The sequence below is a fragment of the Tilletiaria anomala genome, assembly GCF_000711695.1.
Source record: "Tilletiaria anomala UBC 951 chromosome Unknown K437scaffold_29, whole genome shotgun sequence".
Lineage (NCBI taxonomy): Eukaryota > Fungi > Basidiomycota > Exobasidiomycetes > Georgefischeriales > Tilletiariaceae > Tilletiaria > Tilletiaria anomala.
The window spans coordinates 1-22,786 of record NW_013546993.1 but is presented as its reverse complement, the minus strand read 5'-3'; the positions used below and the strand labels follow the sequence as shown (position 1 = coordinate 22,786).

The following is a 22,786-nucleotide window of genomic DNA, read 5'->3' as shown; positions in this document are numbered from 1 at the left end:
AGACTGTCAAAGTCATGATTTGATAGGATTGGGGTCAGTGTGCTCCACAAAAGTAAGCATACATGCACAGTGCGCTCCAAAGCCACCAATTGAAAAATATGTTTATGGTCCATTCATTCACACTGTCACTATGGTCAGTGGTATTGAGATTCTCAATCCCTCACCGTAGCCTATTGTAAATTCATACTATTAGGCACTACTACGTTCGACGTGCATATTCATTTTTTAAGCACTGACCCCCAAATCATTGCGACCTGCATGCACTACAGTGCAGTGCATGCAGGTGCCAAGGAGAACGAGCGAAAAGCCATGGCAACTGCCGCCAAAGCGTTCAGCCCTCCGCATCCCCCCACTTAAGTAAATAAGGTAGTGAGCCCAACAAGGAGACACTAGGACCAGCGCCATCGCTTGTTGTACCAAGCTATCATCAATGCCCAACAAGGGTAAATCAAATAGATGTCGCTCCCTCTCGAATGACTTTCAATAGTCCACTTTCAATCTGCCAGCTGTCTCTTCACCTCGCATGGCGACGCGGACGGGACTTCACGTTGATCCGCCCATGATTACCCCTTCAGGCGCTCGACGCTGTGTTCGCGAGCAGGAACGTTCGTAAGCGTCCCTTTGATTGCATGCAACCACCCGGCACAATTGGCCGATCGCTTCATCGAGCTTCTGCCTACTGGCAGCTTGCTCACTCAGCAAGATTAGCTGCCCAGCTGGTACACATATTGCACCTGCGCTCGAACGTTAGTTTGCCAGTCACCGACAAACAAATCTATTCAATACGTTATCAAGCAAGGAAGCGAGTTGCTTGCACAACCACGCATTCGCCCTTGTCAGGGATGAGATGATGGCTTCCTCGCTCAATATCTCTGGCTGGCTGGTGAATCTTTCATTTGCCCTCGGATTGGCACGATGGGCTCCGTGTATGTGCCACCAAACCTGAGCGGTGGCCGCGGCGACAGCGGCACCACTCGCAGCAGCTGCTCGGGCGGCTGCTCTTCGGAGCAGCAGATCGCGTATGATTATATTCGTAGCTATCTGAACGCCCACATGCTCTCCAAGCCATCATGGCGGTATTACTATGTCCTTTGGTTCGTCCTCCTCGGTCTTCTGCTGCTCAGCTCCGCCGCACACTTCAATGGCGTCGGCGAGCGGACGTTGATCGGGGCCGTATGGAACAAGTGGGCGACCAAGAATCGTGTCATCAAGATTGGGAAGAAGCCCAGTTCTCTCACAGCAGGATGGGCGCACGTCATTCCTGACAGACGCGCTGGTCGTCGTCATACTTCGGAACAGCTTGCTAGCGATGTCTACGCTGCCATCACTGCGCCCGCTGTACCTGAGTCGTACAAGCAACGCAGGATCATCACATTCCCTTCTTTCGGGCGCATGATCGTCCTCGCGCTCATGCTCGCCATTCCAACCTGTCTCTCCCTCATCGGTGCAGACTACATCAACCCCAATGCCAGCACGTTTGACATCTCGCAGTCTTTCCCGAACGGCAATGTTACGCCGCAGAACATCCAGACCCAGCAGCGTCGTCGGAGCAGCCCGTCGCTCGTGGCGCAGCTCGCCCGTCGCGCGCTGCAATGGGGCCAGGGATCGTTCCCGAGTGTAACGACGCTGCCGGTCAATACCACCATCCCTTACCGCACCTGGTGGACCATTGGCGGCCGCCTGGGCGGTATGACCAACGCTCTCACACCCTTTGTCCTCCTGCTGGCGCTCAAGCAAGTGCCCTTTGCCCTTCTCTCCTTAAAGGCCTTTGGCGGCTTCGCCTTCGACAGGCTTAGCTTCCTGCACAAGTGGGGCGGACGCATCGTGTGGCTCTTCGCCACCGTCCATGTCGTCACGTGGAGCGTGCAGCTCGGTCTCGACCGCGCGCTCGGTGGTAAGATGTTGTGGAGTCTTGCTTTCATGTGGCCACGATTCCGATGGGGCTTTGTGGTGAGTTGTCCGCTGCTGGTGCTATTCCTCGTGTCTTGCATACTCACCGCTTGCTGCCTATTATACCCGCATGCCCAACTACAGTCATACATCTTCCTCACGTCCCTGGTCGCGCTCTCGGTCGGGCCCCTTCGGCGCAAGTATTACGAAGTCTTTTACATCACGCACATCATTTGCACTGTCGGCTTCATGGTGTCCGCCTGGCTGCATCATCCGCCGCTGGGACCCTGGATGTATGCCGCGCTGCTGTGGTGGCTTGCAGAGCGCATCACACGCGCAGCCAAGATCGCATGGATCAACGGCATCGGCTTCGTTGGTGCCAAGCCCCAATTTGTCCCCGGTGCTGGAGCCCTTGAGCCACGGCACTTCCAACAGCAGCCACAGCCCACGTCGCTGCGGTACTCATCGTTGTACGCACATCAGCGGCAGAATGGACGCATGGCCCCTCCGAACCAGCTTTTCGCATCTCGCTTGCCATTTGCACCGAGCAACTCCGAACCCAACTACGCGGCCGCGCCGACACTGTCATCGAGCACGAACAGCCAGGCTTCCGGCCCGACCGGCTCGACTCGGTCCCTCTCCCCGCCTTGGGGCAATGTGCAGCCTCAACAGTATCAGCAAGGCCGAGGGGGGTTAAGCGAGGGGAAGTTTCCCAACGATCCGCTCTCCCAGTACGCGGCAGGGACAGAGGCTGCAGGACATGGATGCATGCAGCCGGATGCAGGTTTCAGCATAGCTACAGGACCAAGAAGGCCGAGCGGCGGAGCGCCTGCGCACTACGATGAAATCAACAACGTCATATCGGCATATGCTCCGGTACGCAAGTCTGAATACGCAACAGAAAGATATGAAGGTCACGAGTCGCAGCATGGCACTCAAACAGCGCAAGCAAACAGCAACCGACCCGCTGCGCAGCTTAGTCCCACCATGCACCGCTTCGTTGGCGTACAGCTCGAAGACGGTTCATATCCCCTCACAGCGCCGATCGGTCACCAGGACGTGACTTCGTACTCGGACTCAGAGCACACGTTGGTGCGCCCGCCATCCTCTACCGCGGACCACTACGGCGCCGCGCCTTCGGGTGGTATGCACGAAAAGGCGCACATGCTAGGCCGAGGGCATTTTTCACAGATGCGCTCGTCTGGTTCGACATCATATAGCAGCAACGGCAGCAATGGAGCGTCTGCATATGACTTCATGAGCCCCAGCCAGAGCTTTGGCGACGTAGCCAAGGACCAGTGGGGCCAGCTGCGACGGGCCGTTCGGCCTGCCATCTCGGTCGAAGTCGCTGCGGCGCTTCAACCCGGCTACGCATTCGTCCAGCTGCTGCCTGGAAAGACGCTGCGTCTCACCATCCGCACACCGCACCATATCTCATGGCTTCCGGGGCAGTGGGTTAACCTGCAGATCCCGTCTGTGAGGTTTTGGGAGACGCATCCATTCACAATCGCAGCAGCGTACGATGCCCAGTACCCTAGCCTGCCGGATGCTAGCTTGGACGATGCCGAGAAGGGTGTATTGCCAATGGGCAAGGTGAAAGGAGAGCATCGCACTATCGTCCTGCTTCTTCGCGCTCGCAACGGCTTCACAAAGCAGCTATTCGAGTACGTCCAACAACAGCGACGCGTGCAGCTCGGCGCAACCCTCCATGCCAACGCAGGCATCAGCAAGGCCACCACCGGCGTGCATCTCAGGGCGCTCATCGATGGTGCATACGGCTCATCGAAGCGTGTGGACTGGGGCTCACACTCCTCCATCATCATCGTATGCGCCGGGTCCGGTGTCTCGTTCGGCATATCAGTCCTCGAGCACCTCTGCGCCTGCATCGCTGGCCGAGAGACGATGGGCAGGGCGGGCAAGGGCGGCCGATCGTTTCATGTCAAGCATGTCCGCTTTGTGTGGATGCTGCGCGAATTCTCGCATTTGCAGTGGGTTGCATCGGCGCTTCGGCGCTGCATCGAGATGATCCCACCAGAGCAGCTTCAGATCGATCTTTATGTCACGCATTTCAACAATCAATCTGCTGTGCTTCCGCTGCCGTCACCAATGGGCCCTCCATCCGAATTACACGGCCAACCGTCCAAGTCTTTCTCTCACGGGCACCAGTATAGGGACAGCTGGGATGATGCGACTGATCAGGCATCTCCTTCGCCTTCCTTCCCATCTCTATCATTGCACGGCATGCAACAAGGCCCCCTGCCCCGGCAAGCGCGGTTTACGGAAGGCCCTGAGCAAGAGGAATACGAGCTCAACGCGCATGACCTCACACATTTTGACGGCGAAGACCAAGGTAGTTTGAACCCCGTGGAAATGCTGATCAACGATCGTATCCGGAAAGAGGGGAAATTGCGACGCGCGCACACGCGCAAGGTTACCATGAAGCGGAAAGGCGGTCGAGGCTCCGCGAATGGCAAAGTACAGGATAGCCAGGCAATGGCTAGCCAGCGCGCTGTGTACGAAGGGTGGGCGTCCACAGGTCGCGACGGGCCGCCCATGGATCCTGTTGTCGAGGGCTTATGGATGGACGCTAAGTCTGCGACGCAGAAGGCAATGCTGGCATCACCACAGCACGGTTCATACGGGGAAAGTGTCAGCGGTTCGAGCATTCCGATCTCGCGTGGGGTATCGCCAGTGCTGACCCCTTCGATCGGCTCACGTGGCGAGGGGATGCAATCAGAAGCGCACTTGATGGGCGAGGCGCCTCTCGATGACGCATGTCCGATCGACTTGGACGAGCAAGAGGACAATGACATGCGCATCTTGGCGGAGTTGGCGCGCCCCGGGCATCCCAAACTGGACCGAGCCATCCGCGAAGAAATCCAGCGGAGCAAAGGACCTACGCTCGTCACTTGCTGTGGTCCTACCTCACTCTCCACGGTCATTCGCAGCATCGTCAGCAATTGCATCGACCCTCAGCGCATTCGGTCTGGGGACACGCGCGGTTACGTCAATGTTGTTTCAGAGTCTTATGAGGTGAGGCGCCACGCCCTTCGCCGAGTTACTTTAGTGCGCAAGCACGCGAAGCTGACACCGTTTTACGCCATTTTTGGAACAATCCACTTTGGTACTCCATAGTGGGGTGAATGAACAGTTAAGACAGTCAGCACATCCAGTTGAGCATTCTTATAACAAAGCAACAGCTCGACTATTTCAATATTGCTTATCTCTCCTTGCACTACTCAGCAATAGAGAATGGCTACTTGGTATGATGCGCAAGTAGACCTCGCACACTCCACTCAAACTGTATTTCTCTTTTGGCTCATTAACGGACAATAGCATCATTTCATTCAGACGGGCATTTCAGAACTGGCAAGGGGAAGGCCGGTGAGCTCCCAAGCAGTCATAGATCCCAGTCCAGCTCTGCATCTTCCTCCTCTTGCGTCTTGGCCCTGCCATCTGCGCTCACGCCTGTCCCATACCCCTGTCGAATACCCCTGCGTGTAAGCTTTGTATCGTCCATCTCGGCCTCTTCGTTTGTTCCGCCGCCGTTCTCGCCCGCGGCATCGCCGCGCTCAATGGCGCCGACGGCTGTGAGGAGCAGCTCGATGTCAGCGCACTTGGTATTCATACCATCCAAGCCGATCTCGCGCCGTAGACCGACGATCTGCCGGTGCAGCTCGCCGCCGCGGTAGATCAGCAGTGTGGGCAAATTCTTGTCTGGGTAATTTGGGATGCACTGCAAGCGCAAGAAGGGACGAGGTTGGAGGCAACCTGGTTTGAGTCAAGGGACAGGTGCGTTACGCACGATGCACCAAGAATGTCTCACCTTGTCGCCAACTATTGACACGAACTTGCTTGATGGATACTTTGCTGCCAAGGTTTCCAGATACCCTGCGAGAAGATCGCATGTGTCCATTCTGTATACCAATTGCACATTCAGCCCTGTATGATGAGCACAGCCGGGCCTTATTTCTCCCCGCTCACCCGTCTTTGTAGAGGAAGCAGATGACGCCGGTTCCCTTCCCCTTTCCCTTGACGTCATCCTCGTCCTGAGCAGCGACGTCTGACGGATCCTCCTTGCTCGCCTCCGTGACCTCGCGCATGTAATCGACCCTGCTGATCGGGTAGACCCTCCCAAAGCGGGCATTCCGCAGCTTGACCCTCATTTCTCGCATCCTGTGTGAACGCAGTGAGAGCAATATCCGCTCCTCATCTTCGTCGAGCTTTCCGAGCCCATCAGCGCCCTCGAGAAGATCGTCGTCATCCTCGTCAGCGACGGTTGCACGTTTCGCGGTATACCTCGAGGGCCCATAGTCGGCGCCCTCTTGCAGAGCGCGCTCTATGCGGTCGAGAGGAAGAGAAGAGAGCTGGGAAGCGCGCGTCCCTGAAGCGGTAGGTCTTTCTGGCGAGGGGGAGCGCGAGGGTGGCTTTGGCGGGATGATACCATGTGCACGAAGCGCATCGTGGCTGTTCGAGCGTCCAACGGTGAGGCCAGGGGACCACAAAGTAATCACGAGAATACCAAGAAAATCGATCGAGAGATATTAGCGGCGAAACCATATAACAACGTAACCAGAAGCCATTTGCCTGATCCACAGCTGCACACGGTTCCCTCACAATTCTGTGTCCTGAGTCGGGTCGACTTGGACTTGGGCCATGTTGAAATAGGAATCGTCTGCGGCTCAAGGCCGGCACACGCTCAAGGGCTTGATGAACCACAAGCCTCCGCCTGGCTTGTAAGGCATGTGTGTAACACCTCAACGCAAGAGATCCTGAGAAGGCCGACCGCTAAGAGCAATTGACAAACGAATCTGTCAAACGTGAGTGGCACCTGGCACCTCGGGAGATATCCAGAAGCCCAATACGGTGTTATTCCATTTTTCCGGGAACGCATCGACTGTTGCCCCAGGTATTGAACCAAATCTGGACAAAAACCCCATGATCAGGGTGAGAATCCTTGATACACGAAGTTCAGACGACTTGGGAAGATGCACTGGCGATGAATGGCATTCTGATTTGGTTGCAGTTTCGTAAACGCACGCTATGTAAAATCAATCCCCACGGCTGTAGGGTTAGACCTCAGTCAGGTTACTCACCATGTCAACCGACGACTACGAATGAGCATACCACCCGTAACGCCTTTACAACCTACACGGCGGGAACAGTCCGAGTGCAGCTCTCAACCTTCGACGGATCTATGAGGAGATCAACGTCTGACTGAATCTGGCGGGGATCAACTTCAACGCTGAAAGCCTCCCCAACACCCAGCGGCTCGCAGCCTGGGTCAATGCCGTCGTAAAGGTTGCGAGACCCTACCTAATCTCTTGGCCAAGGGGCAGGGCGACGCACAAGACCACCCTGCAGCTATGCTATAATGACAAAGGATCACGCTCACGATCCTGTACTGCATCCAGCGACCATCCTTCAATGGTGACATGGCGACATTGCTGGCTACATGCAAGAGTTCCCTTGCTTGCGCCACCCGCTCGTCATAGGCAGGAACGACACCTTTTTGCTTTCTCGCCAGTTCTTCCTTCAGTAGCTTCCTCCACGGCGTCAGCTCTAGGTACTACAAGCCCGTTCTTCGTACATGGAAGAAGTATACCCCGTTGCACATGAGTACACGGTTCGGGAGCATTATATCGAGCGCGCTTCGCCAGGCGCTCAGGCCAACCAAGCAAGACCGCACCAACCCAGAACTCTGTGCTTCAAAGTTGATTTCTGACAAAGCTTGCCAGGGGTTGGTGGTATGTCCGTTCAAGACGTCGAAGGCTAGAGCTGTTCTCGGACTGCTCCTACCGCGTACGCTGTAGTGGCGGATGGCGCCGTTGACTGACGTGGTCGTGATCCTACTTATCGACCCCGACACGGCCCACAGCCCAAATTCCAAATGCCAAATGGCGATACAGTAGGTACTGCACATGGGCGTTGCAGCGGATTCCGCGCGTTCGGCGTCGCGGAGTCATTTTTTGCAAATACGCAACAGCCATGTCCAGCGACCGGTCCTGCGCACACCACTGCAACGTTCCCACAAGACACGTACTCAAAACATCTTTTCCCCGCCGCTAGAGTGTGAAAGGAAGCAAGGATTTAAAGAACACTAATCGACAGTGAGTGCGAAGTGGCTGTACCCTGGCGTCACGTGTGACGTGACATTCGTTGTCGATCGGGGAGAGAACCAATGGTTCAGTGAGATCTTTTTTCGACGAGTTGGGAAAGAAGCAAATCCTATTCTTGGAGTCAATCTGTACGTGTAATGTATCGACATCCCATCATCAAAGACCATGGTGCACTCTGAGAAGCGGATTCTCGACTATTATCGGGCCGTGTAAGTTCAAAAATTTCTATTCCTTCTACAAATATGAGTGCCCGACAGAAGGCACATCTACTGTTGGAATGAGATCAAGCAGGCAAAGCTGCTAGACTGATTCGAAGGTCACTCGAGCGAGCCGATGTTTTTAACACTAAGCTCGGTCGCCGCCCTTTGTCCATGCACTCGACTTCTTGACATTCCATATCTCGGTATTCCGCTTCTTGGAGCGCAGCAACAAGCATCGTCCTTGATTCAGATTTCTGTGCGTGAACTTGGGCGGCACGAAAGCAGTACTGTCAGCGCCTTTTCCATCAAGAACACCGAATCGCTGCAGCGAAGGACGGTTGGACGCCATCGCCTTCTCCCACGACCTTGATGGCTACACACAAAAGCTTCCCTGGAGTTCTCTGCCCTACCCAGCACAACAATGTCTGCGACAGGACAAGCCAGGAGCTCATTAGAGGTGATGTCCATAATATCCGGGAAACGATCCGTCCGACTGTCCATTGAACCTCCAGGCGCCTTCTTCTGCAAGTTTGCATACGCATGAAACGCATAGGCCTCATGCGTCCTGGGACATTATATACGAGTATATATTGGCCTCTCCATCCTATCGGCTGTCTATAGGCGACTGGGCATGGGGAGGTATGGGGCATGAAAAGGCATGGATAGTGCCATGACGGGCAAGAAATATACGTAAGTACAATACACCGAAAGGGGTGGGGGTTAGTGAATGGTCGATAGAGATCCAACGTCGCTTCTCTTCTCGGAATGGGGATTCCTCATAGTAGATCTCGGAGTCTCCGGGGCTTGCGAGAAACAGCGAGAATGCGCCCGTCGGCTGAATCAATGCCAAGCCTGCACAGAGCAACAAGCTGTAGTCGAATGTACGAGTAAACGCATGATGTATGTACAGACCGACTTTCACCGTGATGCTGCAGTCCTACAGGGTGCAGAGGTTTGCAGTGCGACCTTCAGCGGCCAACCGCCGGCGGCCGCATTAGAGAGAGGGAGGTGTGCCCTCTGTAGAAGTCGTTTGACTTCCGAGGCAACGCTGCATCTGTAACGTGTTTCTGCCTTCCGCCACCGGATCTAGCTTGGCACTGTCACATGAAGAGTCCACTACTGTGCTCATCAAGGCGGGTAGAATAATTGTGCTTTTCCCCTCCTTTTTCCTCGCAGACTTCGCATCGCGTTGACACAGAACGAGTGCATATAAGAGGGAGTCGACTCAGCACTCACAAACCTTTCCCCACCAATCGTTGGCCTTTCCGAACGTCTCTCGCTATCCCTTCATGCAGGATTACCAACTTGGGACGTTCCTCTCTTCTCAGCGCTGTGGAACGAGATGATGTTACAACTCGAGCGCCTCTACAGGCATCACAAACCGGGACAACGTGGGTGCCGTCCATGCGCGATTTACTATGATCATGTGGGGATCTCCGCTTGCATCTGAACCGTCGGCGAGTTGGCCATCTCACAGATCCTCTGTGCCGATGCGTACCTGCCAGAGGCGGGAAGTGCGCTGAATAGAAGCTCCTGCCGACATATGCGTGCGTGCACGTCCCCGCAGCGCTCAGCGTCTTCGCGGCGCTTTGCATCGGCACGCTCATGATGAAGCGCCGGCGCAACACGCGGAGCTGGCAAGCCAGCAGCAGGCACAGTTCCAGTCAGCATTCCACGAGCTGGAGCCGCGACCATAGCTTAGAGGCACAGCTGACAACAAGAGCAGCGCCTAGCGTGGCGCTGTTCCGTCTCCCCCTGTCGTTGCTGGATCCATCGTGGGTGGTGCTGGTGCGCAAGGCCCTAGCCGCACCGGTTGATGCATCATCGCTATCACCAAATATCCCCTTGGGTGACATAACTGATTCGCACCATGGCTTTGCAGCAATGTCGTTGCACGCATCCACCTCTGCGTTTGGTGGATGGAGAGGAGGGATCGAAACAAGCGTGTGAAATACGGGCCTGTGATCGGACACGATTCGGCCTGAATTAGCTTGCATTCTAATTGTACTAAACGTATGTATGCTCGCATTGCCAGCTGCAGCATCGTGAATCTTTTGAGTGCGCAAGCAACTTTTCAAGAATAAGGTGAGTGAAGCTGGGAGTATGACCGCGGAAGCAAAGTTGACAGTCGGCGGATCAAGAACCAGAGCGTCTCCTCACGCGAGGTGCTGAGGAGCAGCCGCAGGGCTTGGTCGGCCTTGCTCTGTAAGATGCCCAGCGAGAGAAGCACCACGAGTAAGGAGAACGCAGTTTCGGGCTCGAGCCATTGACCTCATTTCCTCCCGAGTCTTGACATCAAGGCGCAACACGTGGGGCGCACATTGCCCGTGTGCTCGAAGCTAGCAGCAAGCTGCTCCATCTGTCTTACACCCCAGCCCTTACTGGACATTGGAGCGCACTCGTTACCCGAATAGCCCTCGCTGGCGACGCTCTGTCTGTCTGTCTAGCCCGATCAGGATGGTTCTGCTGGACGATGCATCTGACTCCAAGATTGTCGATCACGGTGAAGTGGTCGTGCGCGCCGGTATCGTGGCAGACCATGACCCTGTCGTACGTCGACTGTGGCCGTGCAAGCCAGCAAGCACCCCTTTGGCGTCGCAATGAGCTGCACCTATTTGCTGATGACCTGCTTCAGTTGACCAAGGTTGCAGCAGCAGGTAAGTGACTGTTCGCTGATGGTCCTCGTCAGCTCATCCGCGCCCCCCGCGTTTCTCACCACATGGCGAGCGTCTGTGGCGCAAGCGAATGAGGAAGCGAGGGGTTCAGACCTGACTCGTGCATATTGACAGGACAGAGTACAAGGTTCATCGCACTTGTTGGATTCTTTCGCCCAGTTTCTTGGCAAAGTAGAATGGCACGAATGGTGCTTGGCTTGACGCAACGCCCATGCAACTTCTACAGCACCTGTCCACAAGGGACCGAGAACCTGTGACCAGCCGCCACTCTCCGCCATTTCTTTTCTTTCTTTTCCCTTGCTCCTGTAGCTTCCCGCTTGCTTGGACGTCGCCAGCCTGCACTGTCCCACTGCGCTGTGGAGTGGGTCTGCGCGCAGGCAGTTGCAATTGCTGTGCAATGACGTTAGCGGCGATTAGGCTCACTGCTGCAATGCCCCATGCCCACTTCCACCTGTGCGTAACAAAAAAATGATCCTGGCGTTCCGCAGACAGTTGCAGTGCCGATTCCATTGTCACCCCACGCCCTTCCACAGATGAAAGAATAAAGATGCGGGTTGCAACTAGGCACATTTTGTCAACTGCGCCGTCTGTAATACTTGCATGCCACCCAAGCATACTAATCTTTTGATCAAGCATCCAATTCCAGCACATCCTTATCGAACACCTCCACCACTGTCAAGGTGTTTGTTCGTACCCCCATTGCTCAAATACAAGGTCCCCCAACTAGGGATTTGTGGCAGCACTCTGTCTCCCGGTGTGCGGCCATCCAAGAGAGGAGGATCCTCCCTGCGACCCCGCACGCATCTCTGCTTCGAATCTCCCCGCCGGCCAGACAAGGCAACATCGTCTAACATGCCTCAGCTACAGCACCTCGCCAAGCGGAACTGCTACGATGGGTATGGGAACAACAACAGCATCTACTGCCCCATGACCACCACTGCAACAATCGGAATCAGTGAGTGCGATTCGCAACGCCACGGTCCGGGCTGAGCCCTGATACCAAAGAAGACCCTACCGACGTCCGGTGGCGTCTGCCAGAGCACGCCTTGCGATGCCACGCCATGCAATTCTGACATTCGCAACCCCTCCGTATACGCACAGTCCTCGGAGTCATCTTCATCATCTTCTTGTTGTTCGTCACCATTTTCCGCAAGATGCGCTCGCGGCGCCAAAGCGGCAATGCGTCGGCGCAGCCCATGTTCCAGACAGCACTACCACAGTACCAGCAGCAGCAGCCAACCGGCGGGTGCCACCCGCAGCAGTCGTACCAGCAAGGCTACAGTGGCCAAGGCTATAGCGGCAACCCGTACGCGGCAGGCAATCTGAGGGGAGCGGGATCGACATTCGCTGCCGACGAGAATTACAACAACACCAATGGCCCCAATGCCACCACCTACCCGCCACCGAGCGGAGCGCCACCCGGCATGCAAGACCCAGCAATTTATGCCCCACCACCCAACCCGCCGCCACCTGCGTACCCAGGTCCGGCCGAAGCGACCAAGGCGTGATCAACCGCATGCTTTTCCTTTTTCCCGATGTCGACCCCTGGATACCTTTTTTCTCGACCTTGTTTGTTTGCCGTTGTTCCTTTCTTGGTCCGACGCATCACTGAAAAGGCCATGGGCACGGCCATGGCGCTTCGATTCATTGCCCGGCCGAGTAGACGGGTGCACGGACGAACGGAGCGACGACAGCGTTTGTACAATAGCTATCGCAATACGCAAGTAAGCCTCCGCCCAGCATGATGGATGCGACGCAGGACGCGAACAAGGGTGGGAACGAGGACGAAGGTATCATCATGCATGGCAGGTAAACAGTAGAATTTTACAATAGCCGATTGCTAGGACAAAATGAATTGGAAGGCGCCTCATTTGAAGTTGAGCTTCTGTGGAAGCGCGGAAGTGACGTCAGTCACACCGGGACTCGCGGCTCGAAACACGCATCGGGAAGATGGTACGCACGATGAGGAAGAGAAGCATGTCCATCAGGACGTGCACGCTTGTCCAAAGGCATGTTGGCACAATCTCTGGGTACTGCCGCATCTCGTCGAGGCCCAGATTGGTCACGTCAACGCCAAAAGTGTACTTGCAGATCTACATCGGCGTGCGCGAGGAGCCGAGTCAGCGTGATGGCCTCTACCGAAAGAAAAGCTTGGGCGCGCACGAGCGCAAAGTCCTTGACGAGCATCATCTCACGCACCTCTCTAGCAACATAGGACGAAAGCAGCTCTGATCCCCAGATGGCCGAGGCGCCCAGCATCGTCAGCTGGTAGTTGTATGGATCACGCTTGTCGTCGAACGCGAAGAAAGGATACAGCTCTGGAATGCAAGGTAAACAGAGGCGATAATGAGGAAAGCCAGTCCGTGGCACATTCACGCCACTTTCCCTTGTGTCTGCGTGCTGGGCTATAACTCACGCTGGTTCGGGCCAAAGTGCAGGATGGACACCCAGCCGAGGAACGCAAGCATCGTTGCATTCTGTGCCAAGTTGCGCAGGTAGAACGCTGATATAGATAAATGAAAGAAAATGATGGTGGGTAAGCCTGGGACGCCCTCAAGGTTCTGGGTCTCATATGACGAGAATGTGCTTTACCAAGTCCGACGCCCTCGACGTACTCCTCCCACGACTTGGGGTGCGGGTTGAAAAACTCCACGGTACGGTACGCGAAACTTGACATACTGTTGAGTTTCGAAAATGCGGAGGCAGAAATCCGCGTTGAGCATAAAGTCTCGATCAGCCACAACATGCAATGCGGATCGCGGAAGGAAGCTTACCTGAATGGATACCAGATGCACACCCAGAAAGAGCTCAGCAGCTGGATGAGCGCGAACTGGTCAAAGCTGCGCAGACGCGCGAATAGGTTTCGGTAGACTACACCACGGGCACCGGGAAGAGCTTAGCTTCTTGAAGGCTTACTGCACGTCAAAGAGAGTCTTGTTCGCTCACAGATGAAATAGACCAAAAAGTAGTAATACTGCAATAGGAGAATCGAGCGAGTATCGTCAGTAAGGTCGCAATCAGCCTCAACCGCCTTGAGAGGAAAACGGACCTTGAAGACAAAGACAAGTGCTCTGCTCCTAATCTTCTCTTCCAGCATCCAATGACTAGCGATGGCGAGCACATTGACGGTGAGGGCCCAGAAGGTGACGTACGCTGTGCCTTCGATGCTGGTATGAGGCAAGGTGCTGAGGTAGACACTGGCGTACCCTTGGCCGGCCACGAGCCCAAAGAGCGCAAAGCCGATGACAAGCATGAACCATAGAAAACGAATGTACGAAGATGGAATGCGACGCACGAGCTGGCGTTCGAGGAAGGCTGACCATTTCGGCGCGGGATGCGGGGAGTAAGAGCTCGGTCCAAAAGCACAGCGCTTCGCGAGGCAGACTCACTTTTCTGCAAATCCGTCAAGCTATGCCTGTACGTCTGCCTTCCGCTGCGCCTGATCCCCGCAAAGCATACGAGTGCAGGCATAGCCATCGTCGCAAAAGCCAGTGCGACCCACATGGTCTTGCGCTGCCATTGCACTTCGTCCGCCAAGTCGCCGTCCCACCACGGCCCACCGTGGCCGGGCCCTGGCACTGGTGTGGGCGATGGTAGAGGCGAAGGCGAATCGCCATTGCGACCGCTTCCACCGACACGGTCGTGTCGTCGTTGCTCGCTGCCGAGCGGGTCAAATTCATGCAATGCCCACCCAAGGAGCAGGGAAGCAAGCCAGAAGAACGTGTAGGACGTCCGCGCGCCCAACGCGGCTGGCCACCAGTTGAGGCGGTAGAGCGAGAAGAGTTGCGTGACATAGATGAGTCCTGTGAGGAGCATTAAGCATGGGCGTGTGAGAGCGACGAGATGGGCTAGGTTTCAAGTCTTCAAACGTACCGACTGCACAATACATCTGTACAGCGAGCAAATATCAAGTGTCAGTATCCGATAAAATGCGCTGGTGTCTTTTACAAATGTCGTCCCACTCACGCCATAATAAAAAATCAAGAAAAACCAAAAGTTTGCGTCGACTTGGCTGGTCGGCGGCGGGGCAGGATTCGTGCCGGTGGGATCCATGCCAGCCTTGGTAGGTTCGACAAACCAGGTGTACAGGGTATACGAGAGCGAGGGTATATTCCTGGCAATGGATCCTATCCGATGAGATGACGAGGCTGATAAGGCGAAGTACGCTGCGGGTGTTGAATTGCGGGAGGTGGATAATGAGGAGGGGCTCATGTCGTAGGTGCCATGAGACGGGTTTCTATCGACTGAGCACCATGGTGGTGGGTTCGGCACTGAGCACCATGGTCCGTTGGGATCGTACGGATCCGATTTGGGGAATGGGAAAGCGCACCAAAACCAGACCTTCGGTTGTCGATCCATCGAGTGGTGCATGGCGCATCAGCAAGAAGAAAAACGAAACGAAGGCCCCTCATTGAAGTGACCGATCGGCACTCACGATACAGCTGGGCGCAACGGCCAGGATTCCCCATCGCTTCCACCAGCTATTGAGCCATACCTCGACCGTCCCATGACTTGGTCGGAACAGGTTGTGCACCCAGTGCTTGCGCTTCCGGGGTCTCCCGCTTGCATCATCTCCATACACGTCTTCATCCGGCCCTCCCCCTCTGCCACGGGTAAACGCAAGGCGCGGGGAGTCGGGCGAGAATGTGCCCAGCGAGCCTGCGGACAAATCTCTGATGCCCGCTCCATAATCGCCACCTCCGCCTCCATTTCCGCCGATACTGCGGTACCTTCCACGCCCGCCTGCGCCGATCGCGGCCATCTTGCCGGAGGACGTCGCTTGCGGGCGCGACCGACGTGGCCGCCTCGCTACGGCGGCTGATGTTTGCCCTCTCCCATCGCCACCTGGGCTGCGCAGAAGTTGCGCAAAGGTATCAGACGAAGAGTGATGCAGGTAGCTGCTCTCCGGCAGACCTTGGATGTGGATGTTGCCGCCGATCCCAGCGGCGCCAAGTCCAACCTCGCGCGGCGCTGCGCGCTTCTTCAGTCCCACTCCTGCTCCCGCCACTCCCCGCCCCGCTGCCGCACCGATGGCCTTGTCCACTGCGGCTTTTCCCCGTTTGCCCTTAGCGCTGCGAAACGGCGTTGCAGCGTCCGCTGGAGAATCTGCCACTTTCCCTGTGCGGATCTCTACCCGAGGCATGCCTTGCATGAGGTCTTGCGCAAACCCAACTTCCTGATCTATCGCTTTGCCCTTTCCTTTGTTCTTCTTGCCAAGATTTCCTTTCAAGCCGATGACACCTCCGTTGCCGCTAGCGCTGGTGCCGGCAGTATCGTCAGCACCAACCGGGGGGCGAGCGGACGGCAGGCCTACAGGTGGGACATAGAGATCGGCATCGAGGCCTCTGCTGGCAATGAGCGATCCAGGCGCGGCGCTCGAGATGGAAAAGTCGTCCATCAAGTCGAGCTTTTCCGGCGGCAAGAAGGGGGTGAGCAGCCGCACTTGCAGCTGAGCCGCATCTGCATCCAGGTCGGCGTCTACTCCTCCTGTCTTTCCGTCTGCGTGCAGGCGAGAAAGGAACATGCCCTCGACGAGGAGTGCCGGTGCAGCATGTAAAGAGACAGAGGCCACAGTCGCACTCAGAGTGGCAGCAGACACGGACGCGATGTTGTGAACGTCCACGCCTTCGTCCGGTGATGAGCCTTGCTCCATTTTGCTGCCGCTAGTCACCATTGTTCTCTCCCCTCCCGGGCTCACTCCCTCCGCGCAGGCAAGATGACGGCGACGCAAAGCGACAGACGCTGTGCGCGGGTTTATTTGTGCACGATGCCCTTTCTTCGAGCAGCAACCACTAGACGTTGAGCCCAGAGCAGATATCGGATTGCAACGACGCAGACCAGCTATCGAGAGTGGAGCCGCCCAATAGCACAGACCGACCCCCTATGCCCCTTGGCTTCTCGGGATGGTGTTGCTTGCGTTGACCATTCCCGCGACACGCGCGTTTTGCAGCGTTCCGCCTCTCTCGATCGGCAGCGCTCTCTATGCACTTGTTTCCACTTATCGGACCGACGAGTCCATTGGCTTGACTGAAATGCTTGAGACAAAGCGCCACTTCCCGAGTGCCAGATAGTATCTCATACAATACGACGACTTTATTTATCGCCCGTGGTTCCAAAAACAGCAGCCTGGGGGGTTTCACTTTTTGATACGTCGCTGTGCCTTAGGCGTGCCACTCAATACGGCTGCTGCTCGATGGATTGGATTGTATACACGCTTGGGTCTGTCTGGGCCTGCGTGTGCAACATACTCGCATGCAGATCATACACGTCGGCGGCCGGCTTTGCCATGCTGCAACGTAAGATGAGGAGCTGAAGGAGGACGACCGAGAAAACGGCGTAGCGCTGACCGATGTGAAGAGGGTGCTTACCGCACCGCGCCGAGCTTTTTGGTCTCCCTTAGAGGTCTGTCTGCCGCGGGCTGGCTCGCATCCGTCTTACCAAGCACCTTTCACTCGCTTGGTCACTCCTTTTCTCCCCAGGGCATCAAGGCTGACGGTCTCGACTTTCCTTGCTCATTGCCTCTCTCACAGGCTCTTTGTCAGCTCGCCGCGCCGCCTGCAGGTCAGAACGCAACAGCAAGAGTGCATACATGTGGTCCGTGCCGCCCTTCTTGGCCTTGACTTGAATCGACTGTGATCGCAGGCCTGAGCAGGCAGGAAAGGGTAAGGAACCAACAAGCGTCCATCGATGCATGGATGGTAAACTGAGGGGTCCCTATCGCCTACGCAAGGCGATAATCATATACGGCCGTTCGAGAGATCATGGGTCTGGACATGCGCGTGATGAATGACGGCACCATGCACGAATCTGCAGCCTTAAGTTTTCACGGCATGCCTCCGACCAAGGGCGTTGTAGGCGAGCTCTGCGCAGGCAAAGCACAGTCTGCGGCCCTGCGCTCGTCGTCACCCTTGCAGATCGATCCCTCTCTTGATGCACCCAACATGCAACAGCCTACGACGGTAATGCTCACAGAAGGCTCGGACGCAATGGAAGTGCGGCAGGACTTGAGCAGTGATAGCGGCCATCGTCCCTCGACGCCCGAGCTGTCCTTCTCCCCTTCGTCGCTGTCCGATGGCGACTTCTCGTCTCGTTCTCACGTATCGATGGGGCCTTTGACGCCGCCGACTTATGCGCGGCATTCATCATTAGCTTCCGTCAGCCAGCAACAAGCCCGCGACCAGCAATATCACCATGTGCTTCCGAGCTGGCAGTGGCAGGAAGATCAACCTGCTAGCGTTAACGGAGGGAAGGTAAAGGGAAAGGGGAAGGCGCGAGAAGCGGTCGAGCATCTCCCCACATCGAACTCGGTGTCGAAGGGCAAAGCAAGGGATCAGGCTCAAGCTCAGGCCAATTCTGAGAGAAAGGCTGACAGGCCGGACTTTCTACTCAGAGATGTGGGCGAGCAAGAGGAAAAAATGAAGGACGATGGAAACGACGTGCTTGCGGACGCAAACGTAGACGCGATGTCGCATTTCCCCATCGCATTCTCGCCTGAAACGACGTTTACGCGCTTGCAACCGTCATCGACTGCATCTGGCGATGCTCCCGCATCGTTGATGCCACCGTCTTCGTCGGGATTGCCGCTCGGCTCCTTGGCATGTTCGGAAGACCACGTCGACATGGACAATTGCCAGAAGAGCGAACAGCACGACCATCGCCCTCGCTTCCCCGTCGTAGCCCCCCGCCCCGTCTCCGTGCCGGCAGCAAAACCGCTTCTCGATTGTCCGCCCCCACAAACAGCCCACCTCTACCTTGATGATGATGTCGCATATGACGGCGCGCTTCCACCAACGAGCGCCCCTGCCAATACGTCTACTCGTCTTCCGCGCCAGGTGTACGACGATCTGCTGCATGGCATCGAGATCGCCAAGCTAGCCGACGAAAGACTGTGGTGCGAAAAGCATGGTAGCCCTAGTGGTGGCGTCAGCGGCGCCGGAGGTATTGGAGGTGGCGTCGGCGGCAGTAAGCTCACAGCCAGCAGGATGGCGATCGCGAGGATGAGCCGAGGACCGTCTTCATCGGTAAATACCCGTGCTCGGAACGCAGCTGGCGCCGGCATCTCGGATGGTGGCGCGAGCATGAGAACGAGTGGCACCAGCTCTGCCAGCATCTCACCCTTTGTCATCTCTTCCAGCAGCAGTAATGAGAGCAGCAGCGCCAGCAACGAGAGCAGTGCATGTGCCTCGCCGAAGGTGGTTTGCGACGCGCGTAACACCCTGGTAGCTGCCCTCGGTTTACCGGGGGTCGGTGTCGTCTCAAGCAGCAGCAGCAGCAGCAGTGAGGGCGACAGTGGTCGCCGTAGCAGCGACATGGTCCTGTCCCAGCGCGTCTCCCTGTTTGACACGCTCCCACGCTCGGAAGCATCGTACAGCTGCTCGTCCTGCGGAACCTACCTCGCCTTGGCCGACGAGCTGATCTCCAAGTCCTTCTCCGGGCGCGAAGGCAAGGCCTACCTCTTCCACTCTGTACTTAATTGCCAGCAGGGCAAGAATGAGGAGAGGCAGCTGTTGACGGGCCTCCATGTCGTCGCCGACCTCAAGTGCAAGGGATGCGCGCACGGAGTCGGCTGGACGTACGTGCGCGCGTATGAGCCGGCGCAGAAGTACAAGGAGAACAAATTCATACTGGAGAAGTGCTCGTTGCACAAGAACAATGGCTGGCTGTAGGTAGGCTCGTCCGTAACTACCAGCAGTCGCTATCACGCACCGCCATGGTTTCACATGGCATCTGACGCGTACGACAGCACAACAACGGAAATCGCCCACAATCGAACCCATCAAACCTGTACCACCACACTTGGCATACATCCCGCCCATGACACCCGCACTTGACGCACTCGCTCCCACACCCGCGTCCCATTATTTTTCCCTTCGCAAAATCAGCACTAAAACAGCAATGCAGGCAGTCTCGGTTCGTCCCCACTTCTGGATCTGTACCATTACGCTATCTTCGAGCCGCACAGCAGGCCCGTCCACTGTTTCAACACAGTCACGCAACCATTAGTTCGATACCTGTACCACCACTACCACCTATAGCCGATGACGTCTCCATTCGCTGGCGCTCCAAAGCTGCCAGGGAAGTTTCGTATATGCCTGCCATCCTTCTATCGACCTTTTTCAGCAATTGTACTTTCCCTCCGTCATCGCCAATCTTGCACTCGAGCACGCCTGGGAGCAATGCGCATCGGAAATGAGCATATGCACTTGATCAGATGATAGGCACTGAAAGCTGATAGTCTGCCGGGCCCGCTGCACGCTGCCTCAACGAGACATGAAATGTTCGCAGGGTGTGTACTTCCATACAATCATGCCTCTCAGGGGCGGTCATACTCCGTGAGGGGTTTGAGTTCCTGCGAGCCAATCCCTTGTCCACGCCAGACGCTGATCCTGCAATCCTGACCGCCCGCTACGATGCCCTGGCCGTCCTGCATCCAGTCAACGCAGAGCAACCGTGTCGGCGCGTTTATCGCCTTGGCCGCATTGGCTCCACCCAATGCAGACAGCGGCGGAGGGGGAGATGTGAGGGTGAAGAGCGGTTGCTTGCTGCTGCGCACGTCCCAGCCTTTCACACTGCCGTCGAGCGATGCGCTAGCAAGCAGGTGCCCCGAGATAGGGTGCGCCGCGACGGCGTTGACAGGGCCAGTGTGGGCGTTGGCGATCGGCAGGACGATACTGCTGCTTGCGGTTGAGGAAGAGCGGAAGTCCCACAGCCCGATTGACCGGTCTATGTGTGCCGTCGCGAGCAGACCGGCACTCGACGAAGCCGAGGCGCTCGTCAGCTGCGTAACGTCCATAATGACCTTGTCCGAAGACTTTGTCGATAGCAGGAGGCCGCCGGCATCGATGTCCCAGTACTTTACGCTGCCGTTCCAGCCTGCTGAGAAGACCTTCCGCGACGCGGCACCAGACCCTACCGAAGAGGAAGACGAGGCAGCACTACTGTCGAAGATCGCCCTCGCGACTTTTGCACTGGACCCGGGCACGAGCGCAGGAGCGCTGCTGCCACCAGCAGCAGCAGTAGCAGTGGCGGCGGCGTGTAGCGGCGTCGTGTGTCGCAAGATGAGCTCGGGTCGATGCGAGCCGCCCATCGCTGCGCTGTGCAGCGCGCGCGTGCGCTTGCCGCTCATCGCTTTTCGGCGCTTGCGGCGTGTCGCGTCGTCCTCGTCGCTGTTTCCTTCGTCGTCGTGTTCGTCCGCCTCGCGCTCTACGTCCGGTGCGCGCTGCGCTTCCGTGTCGAACTCGTCTACGTCCACGTCCATGACCGAGCCTGGCTTGGCGCTCAACCCGGCCGCGACATCCCAGACACCCACGCAGCCGTCCCAGCCGGCGCTGAGGATGTATCGCCCATCGGCGCTAGCCGTCACTGAGGACAGCGGCTGCACGGCCAAGCCGCCGCTCAGCGAGCTGGATGATGCTGTTGACCCTGGCGCATGCAGTGCGCCGGACCAGAGCATGCGCGCTTTCCTGCTTGCTGCACCAGCACCAGCGGTCGGATCGCGGAGCTGCAGCACTTCAGTAGGCAGCTCGAACAAGCGCACGATTCCGTCCATGCCAGCTGTGACGAGGCGAGAGGCGAAGGAGGACGCATCTGCGCCCACAGCAGGGGGCGGCAGCCACGCGGCTGAGGAGAGCGCGGGATTGGACGTGCCGGCCGGCGCCGCTTTCAAGCTGTAGAGCGGCGTGGAGGTGGAAGTGTGCGAAAAGATGCGCACAGTGCCGTCATAGGAGGATGTGAGGAAGAGCCTGCGGAGGAAAGCCAAGGTACGTCAGAATCGCGCTGGGAGCCCACATCTCCCACCCTTGGATGCCAAACGTGTGCGACGCACCCAGAGCGGCTGGCATCGACGCTGCCTACCCAGTCATCCTGGGGAATCTGGTTCTCAAAGCGCGGCGGCAGGGTGCTGCGGATGTACTCCAGCTCCAGGGTGATTTCAGCATCCTTGCTGCTCCGTTCGAGGTATTCGCCGAGGGAGATATTGCGGAGGAGCTGCCCGTCGACGATAAAGTCAAATGGCACTGCAGTTGCACCATCCTGCCACTCGGCTTCCTGGCCCGGGAGGAGAGTGGATGTGCGCAAGACGCGGTTGACGAGCGTGGACAGGTGCGTCCGGCGCCACGAGGTCGGGACGAGGTACGGCGTCAAGGGGATGGAAGCGCCGGGGATGGAGGTCTTGAGGACAATGGGAACATTACGGAACACATCGCCGCTCGTCGTGCTGGCGCCTCGGCCAGACAGCCTCGCATCTTGTGCTGATGTGTCCGCCATTTTCCGCTTTGAGCTGCTCACTATCAATGCTGCATTCCCCCTCACGGCACCATCTGCAATGTGAGATTGCGACTCGGTTGCATCGCGACGATGAAGGCCTCCATCTCTTGCAGGTCGACTCATCCACATGAACTGCTGATGGCCACTCGTAATTTTTTGGCTGGCCGCGAAGATTCCCACAGCCTGTTCCGAGTTCCGCCTTTGGAGATCTCAAAAATGGTTGAAAGCGGCGAGGGTGAATTCCAGGTGAACCAGGGGCGAAACTGATGGAATTTCAGGATCAGTCTCACACTTCCGAGCGAGCTTGCACAAATGCTGGCATTTTCGCGTTCTGCTGTCCGTCCAGGAACTTTGCATGTGCCGCCACTGGCCCAGTACTGGTCCTGACGAGACAGAGATAGCTGGTAATCCTCTGGCAAGTTGCAATTCTAGAACAAATCGTTTCAGGTGCCCCGGTCCTTGTACGTGTTGCGACCGTCAGCAGTGATAATAGACCAATGGCCAGAGGCGCAGAGGCACTCTACGAAGCCATATGATAATGGCTAGACTCATACAAGTCTAAGGTGCATACATGTGCATATACCATAGTCCAGCAGCAGTGAGGGCAGGGGAGAAAGGAGGGAGAGACGCTGGCGGT

General features: G+C 56.8%; 8 protein-coding genes across 8 annotated transcripts; 4 read left to right on the top strand and 4 right to left on the bottom strand.

The window, feature by feature from the left end:
- Window positions 1-915: 915 nt before the first annotated feature.
- K437DRAFT_267817 (uncharacterized protein) lies at window positions 916-5,037 on the top strand (the record flags this gene model as incomplete). The annotated part of the gene is made up of 3 exons (XM_013388409.1): window positions 916-1,950; window positions 2,035-4,923; window positions 5,026-5,037. 3 exons carry the CDS (start codon window positions 916-918, stop codon window positions 5,035-5,037), a joined length of 3,936 nt encoding a protein of 1,311 aa, XP_013243863.1.
- Window positions 5,038-5,169: 132 nt separating this feature from the next.
- K437DRAFT_255795 (thioredoxin-like protein) lies at window positions 5,170-6,678 on the bottom strand. The gene is made up of 4 exons (XM_013388408.1): window positions 6,508-6,678; window positions 5,875-6,357; window positions 5,717-5,807; window positions 5,170-5,626 (listed from the first exon to the last, which is right to left on the bottom strand). The coding sequence occupies exons 1-4, from the start codon at window positions 6,546-6,548 to the stop codon at window positions 5,291-5,293; spliced, it is 951 nt and encodes a 316-aa protein (XP_013243862.1). The 5' UTR covers window positions 6,549-6,678; the 3' UTR covers window positions 5,170-5,290.
- Window positions 6,679-9,631: 2,953 nt separating this feature from the next.
- K437DRAFT_267815 (uncharacterized protein) lies at window positions 9,632-10,065 on the bottom strand (the record flags this gene model as incomplete). Its single annotated transcript, XM_013388407.1, has 2 exons — window positions 9,632-9,843; window positions 9,918-10,065. The coding sequence occupies 2 exons, from the start codon at window positions 10,063-10,065 to the stop codon at window positions 9,632-9,634; spliced, it is 360 nt and encodes a 119-aa protein (XP_013243861.1).
- Window positions 10,066-11,318: 1,253 nt separating this feature from the next.
- On the top strand, window positions 11,319-12,634 carry K437DRAFT_255788 (uncharacterized protein). The gene is made up of 3 exons (XM_013388406.1): window positions 11,319-11,335; window positions 11,416-11,839; window positions 11,986-12,634. The coding sequence occupies exons 2-3, from the start codon at window positions 11,737-11,739 to the stop codon at window positions 12,390-12,392; spliced, it is 510 nt and encodes a 169-aa protein (XP_013243860.1). The 5' UTR covers window positions 11,319-11,335; window positions 11,416-11,736; the 3' UTR covers window positions 12,393-12,634.
- Window positions 12,635-12,652: 18 nt separating this feature from the next.
- Window positions 12,653-16,953, bottom strand: K437DRAFT_255785 (uncharacterized protein). Its single transcript, XM_013388405.1, has 12 exons — window positions 15,320-16,953; window positions 14,851-15,225; window positions 14,758-14,773; window positions 14,274-14,687; window positions 13,934-14,199; window positions 13,831-13,858; window positions 13,659-13,755; window positions 13,477-13,562; window positions 13,301-13,387; window positions 13,084-13,202; window positions 12,846-12,977; window positions 12,653-12,769 (listed from the first exon to the last, which is right to left on the bottom strand). The coding sequence occupies exons 1-12, from the start codon at window positions 16,535-16,537 to the stop codon at window positions 12,752-12,754; spliced, it is 2,856 nt and encodes a 951-aa protein (XP_013243859.1). The 5' UTR covers window positions 16,538-16,953; the 3' UTR covers window positions 12,653-12,751.
- A 283-nt stretch (window positions 16,954-17,236) lies between these two features.
- K437DRAFT_92636 (uncharacterized protein) lies at window positions 17,237-19,083 on the top strand. Its single transcript, XM_013388404.1, has 3 exons — window positions 17,237-17,286; window positions 17,415-18,905; window positions 19,019-19,083. The coding sequence occupies exons 2-3, from the start codon at window positions 17,646-17,648 to the stop codon at window positions 19,025-19,027; spliced, it is 1,269 nt and encodes a 422-aa protein (XP_013243858.1). The 5' UTR covers window positions 17,237-17,286; window positions 17,415-17,645; the 3' UTR covers window positions 19,028-19,083.
- Window positions 19,084-19,193: 110 nt separating this feature from the next.
- Window positions 19,194-19,550, top strand: K437DRAFT_223060 (yippee-like protein; the record flags this gene model as incomplete). Its single annotated transcript, XM_013388403.1, has 1 exon — window positions 19,194-19,550. One exon carries the CDS (start codon window positions 19,194-19,196, stop codon window positions 19,548-19,550), a length of 357 nt encoding a protein of 118 aa, XP_013243857.1.
- A 592-nt stretch (window positions 19,551-20,142) lies between these two features.
- K437DRAFT_255782 (WD40 repeat-like protein) lies at window positions 20,143-22,542 on the bottom strand. Its single transcript, XM_013388402.1, has 2 exons — window positions 21,710-22,542; window positions 20,143-21,626 (listed from the first exon to the last, which is right to left on the bottom strand). Exons 1-2 carry the CDS (start codon window positions 22,147-22,149, stop codon window positions 20,198-20,200), a joined length of 1,869 nt encoding a protein of 622 aa, XP_013243856.1. The 5' UTR covers window positions 22,150-22,542; the 3' UTR covers window positions 20,143-20,197.
- Window positions 22,543-22,786: the final 244 nt, after the last annotated feature.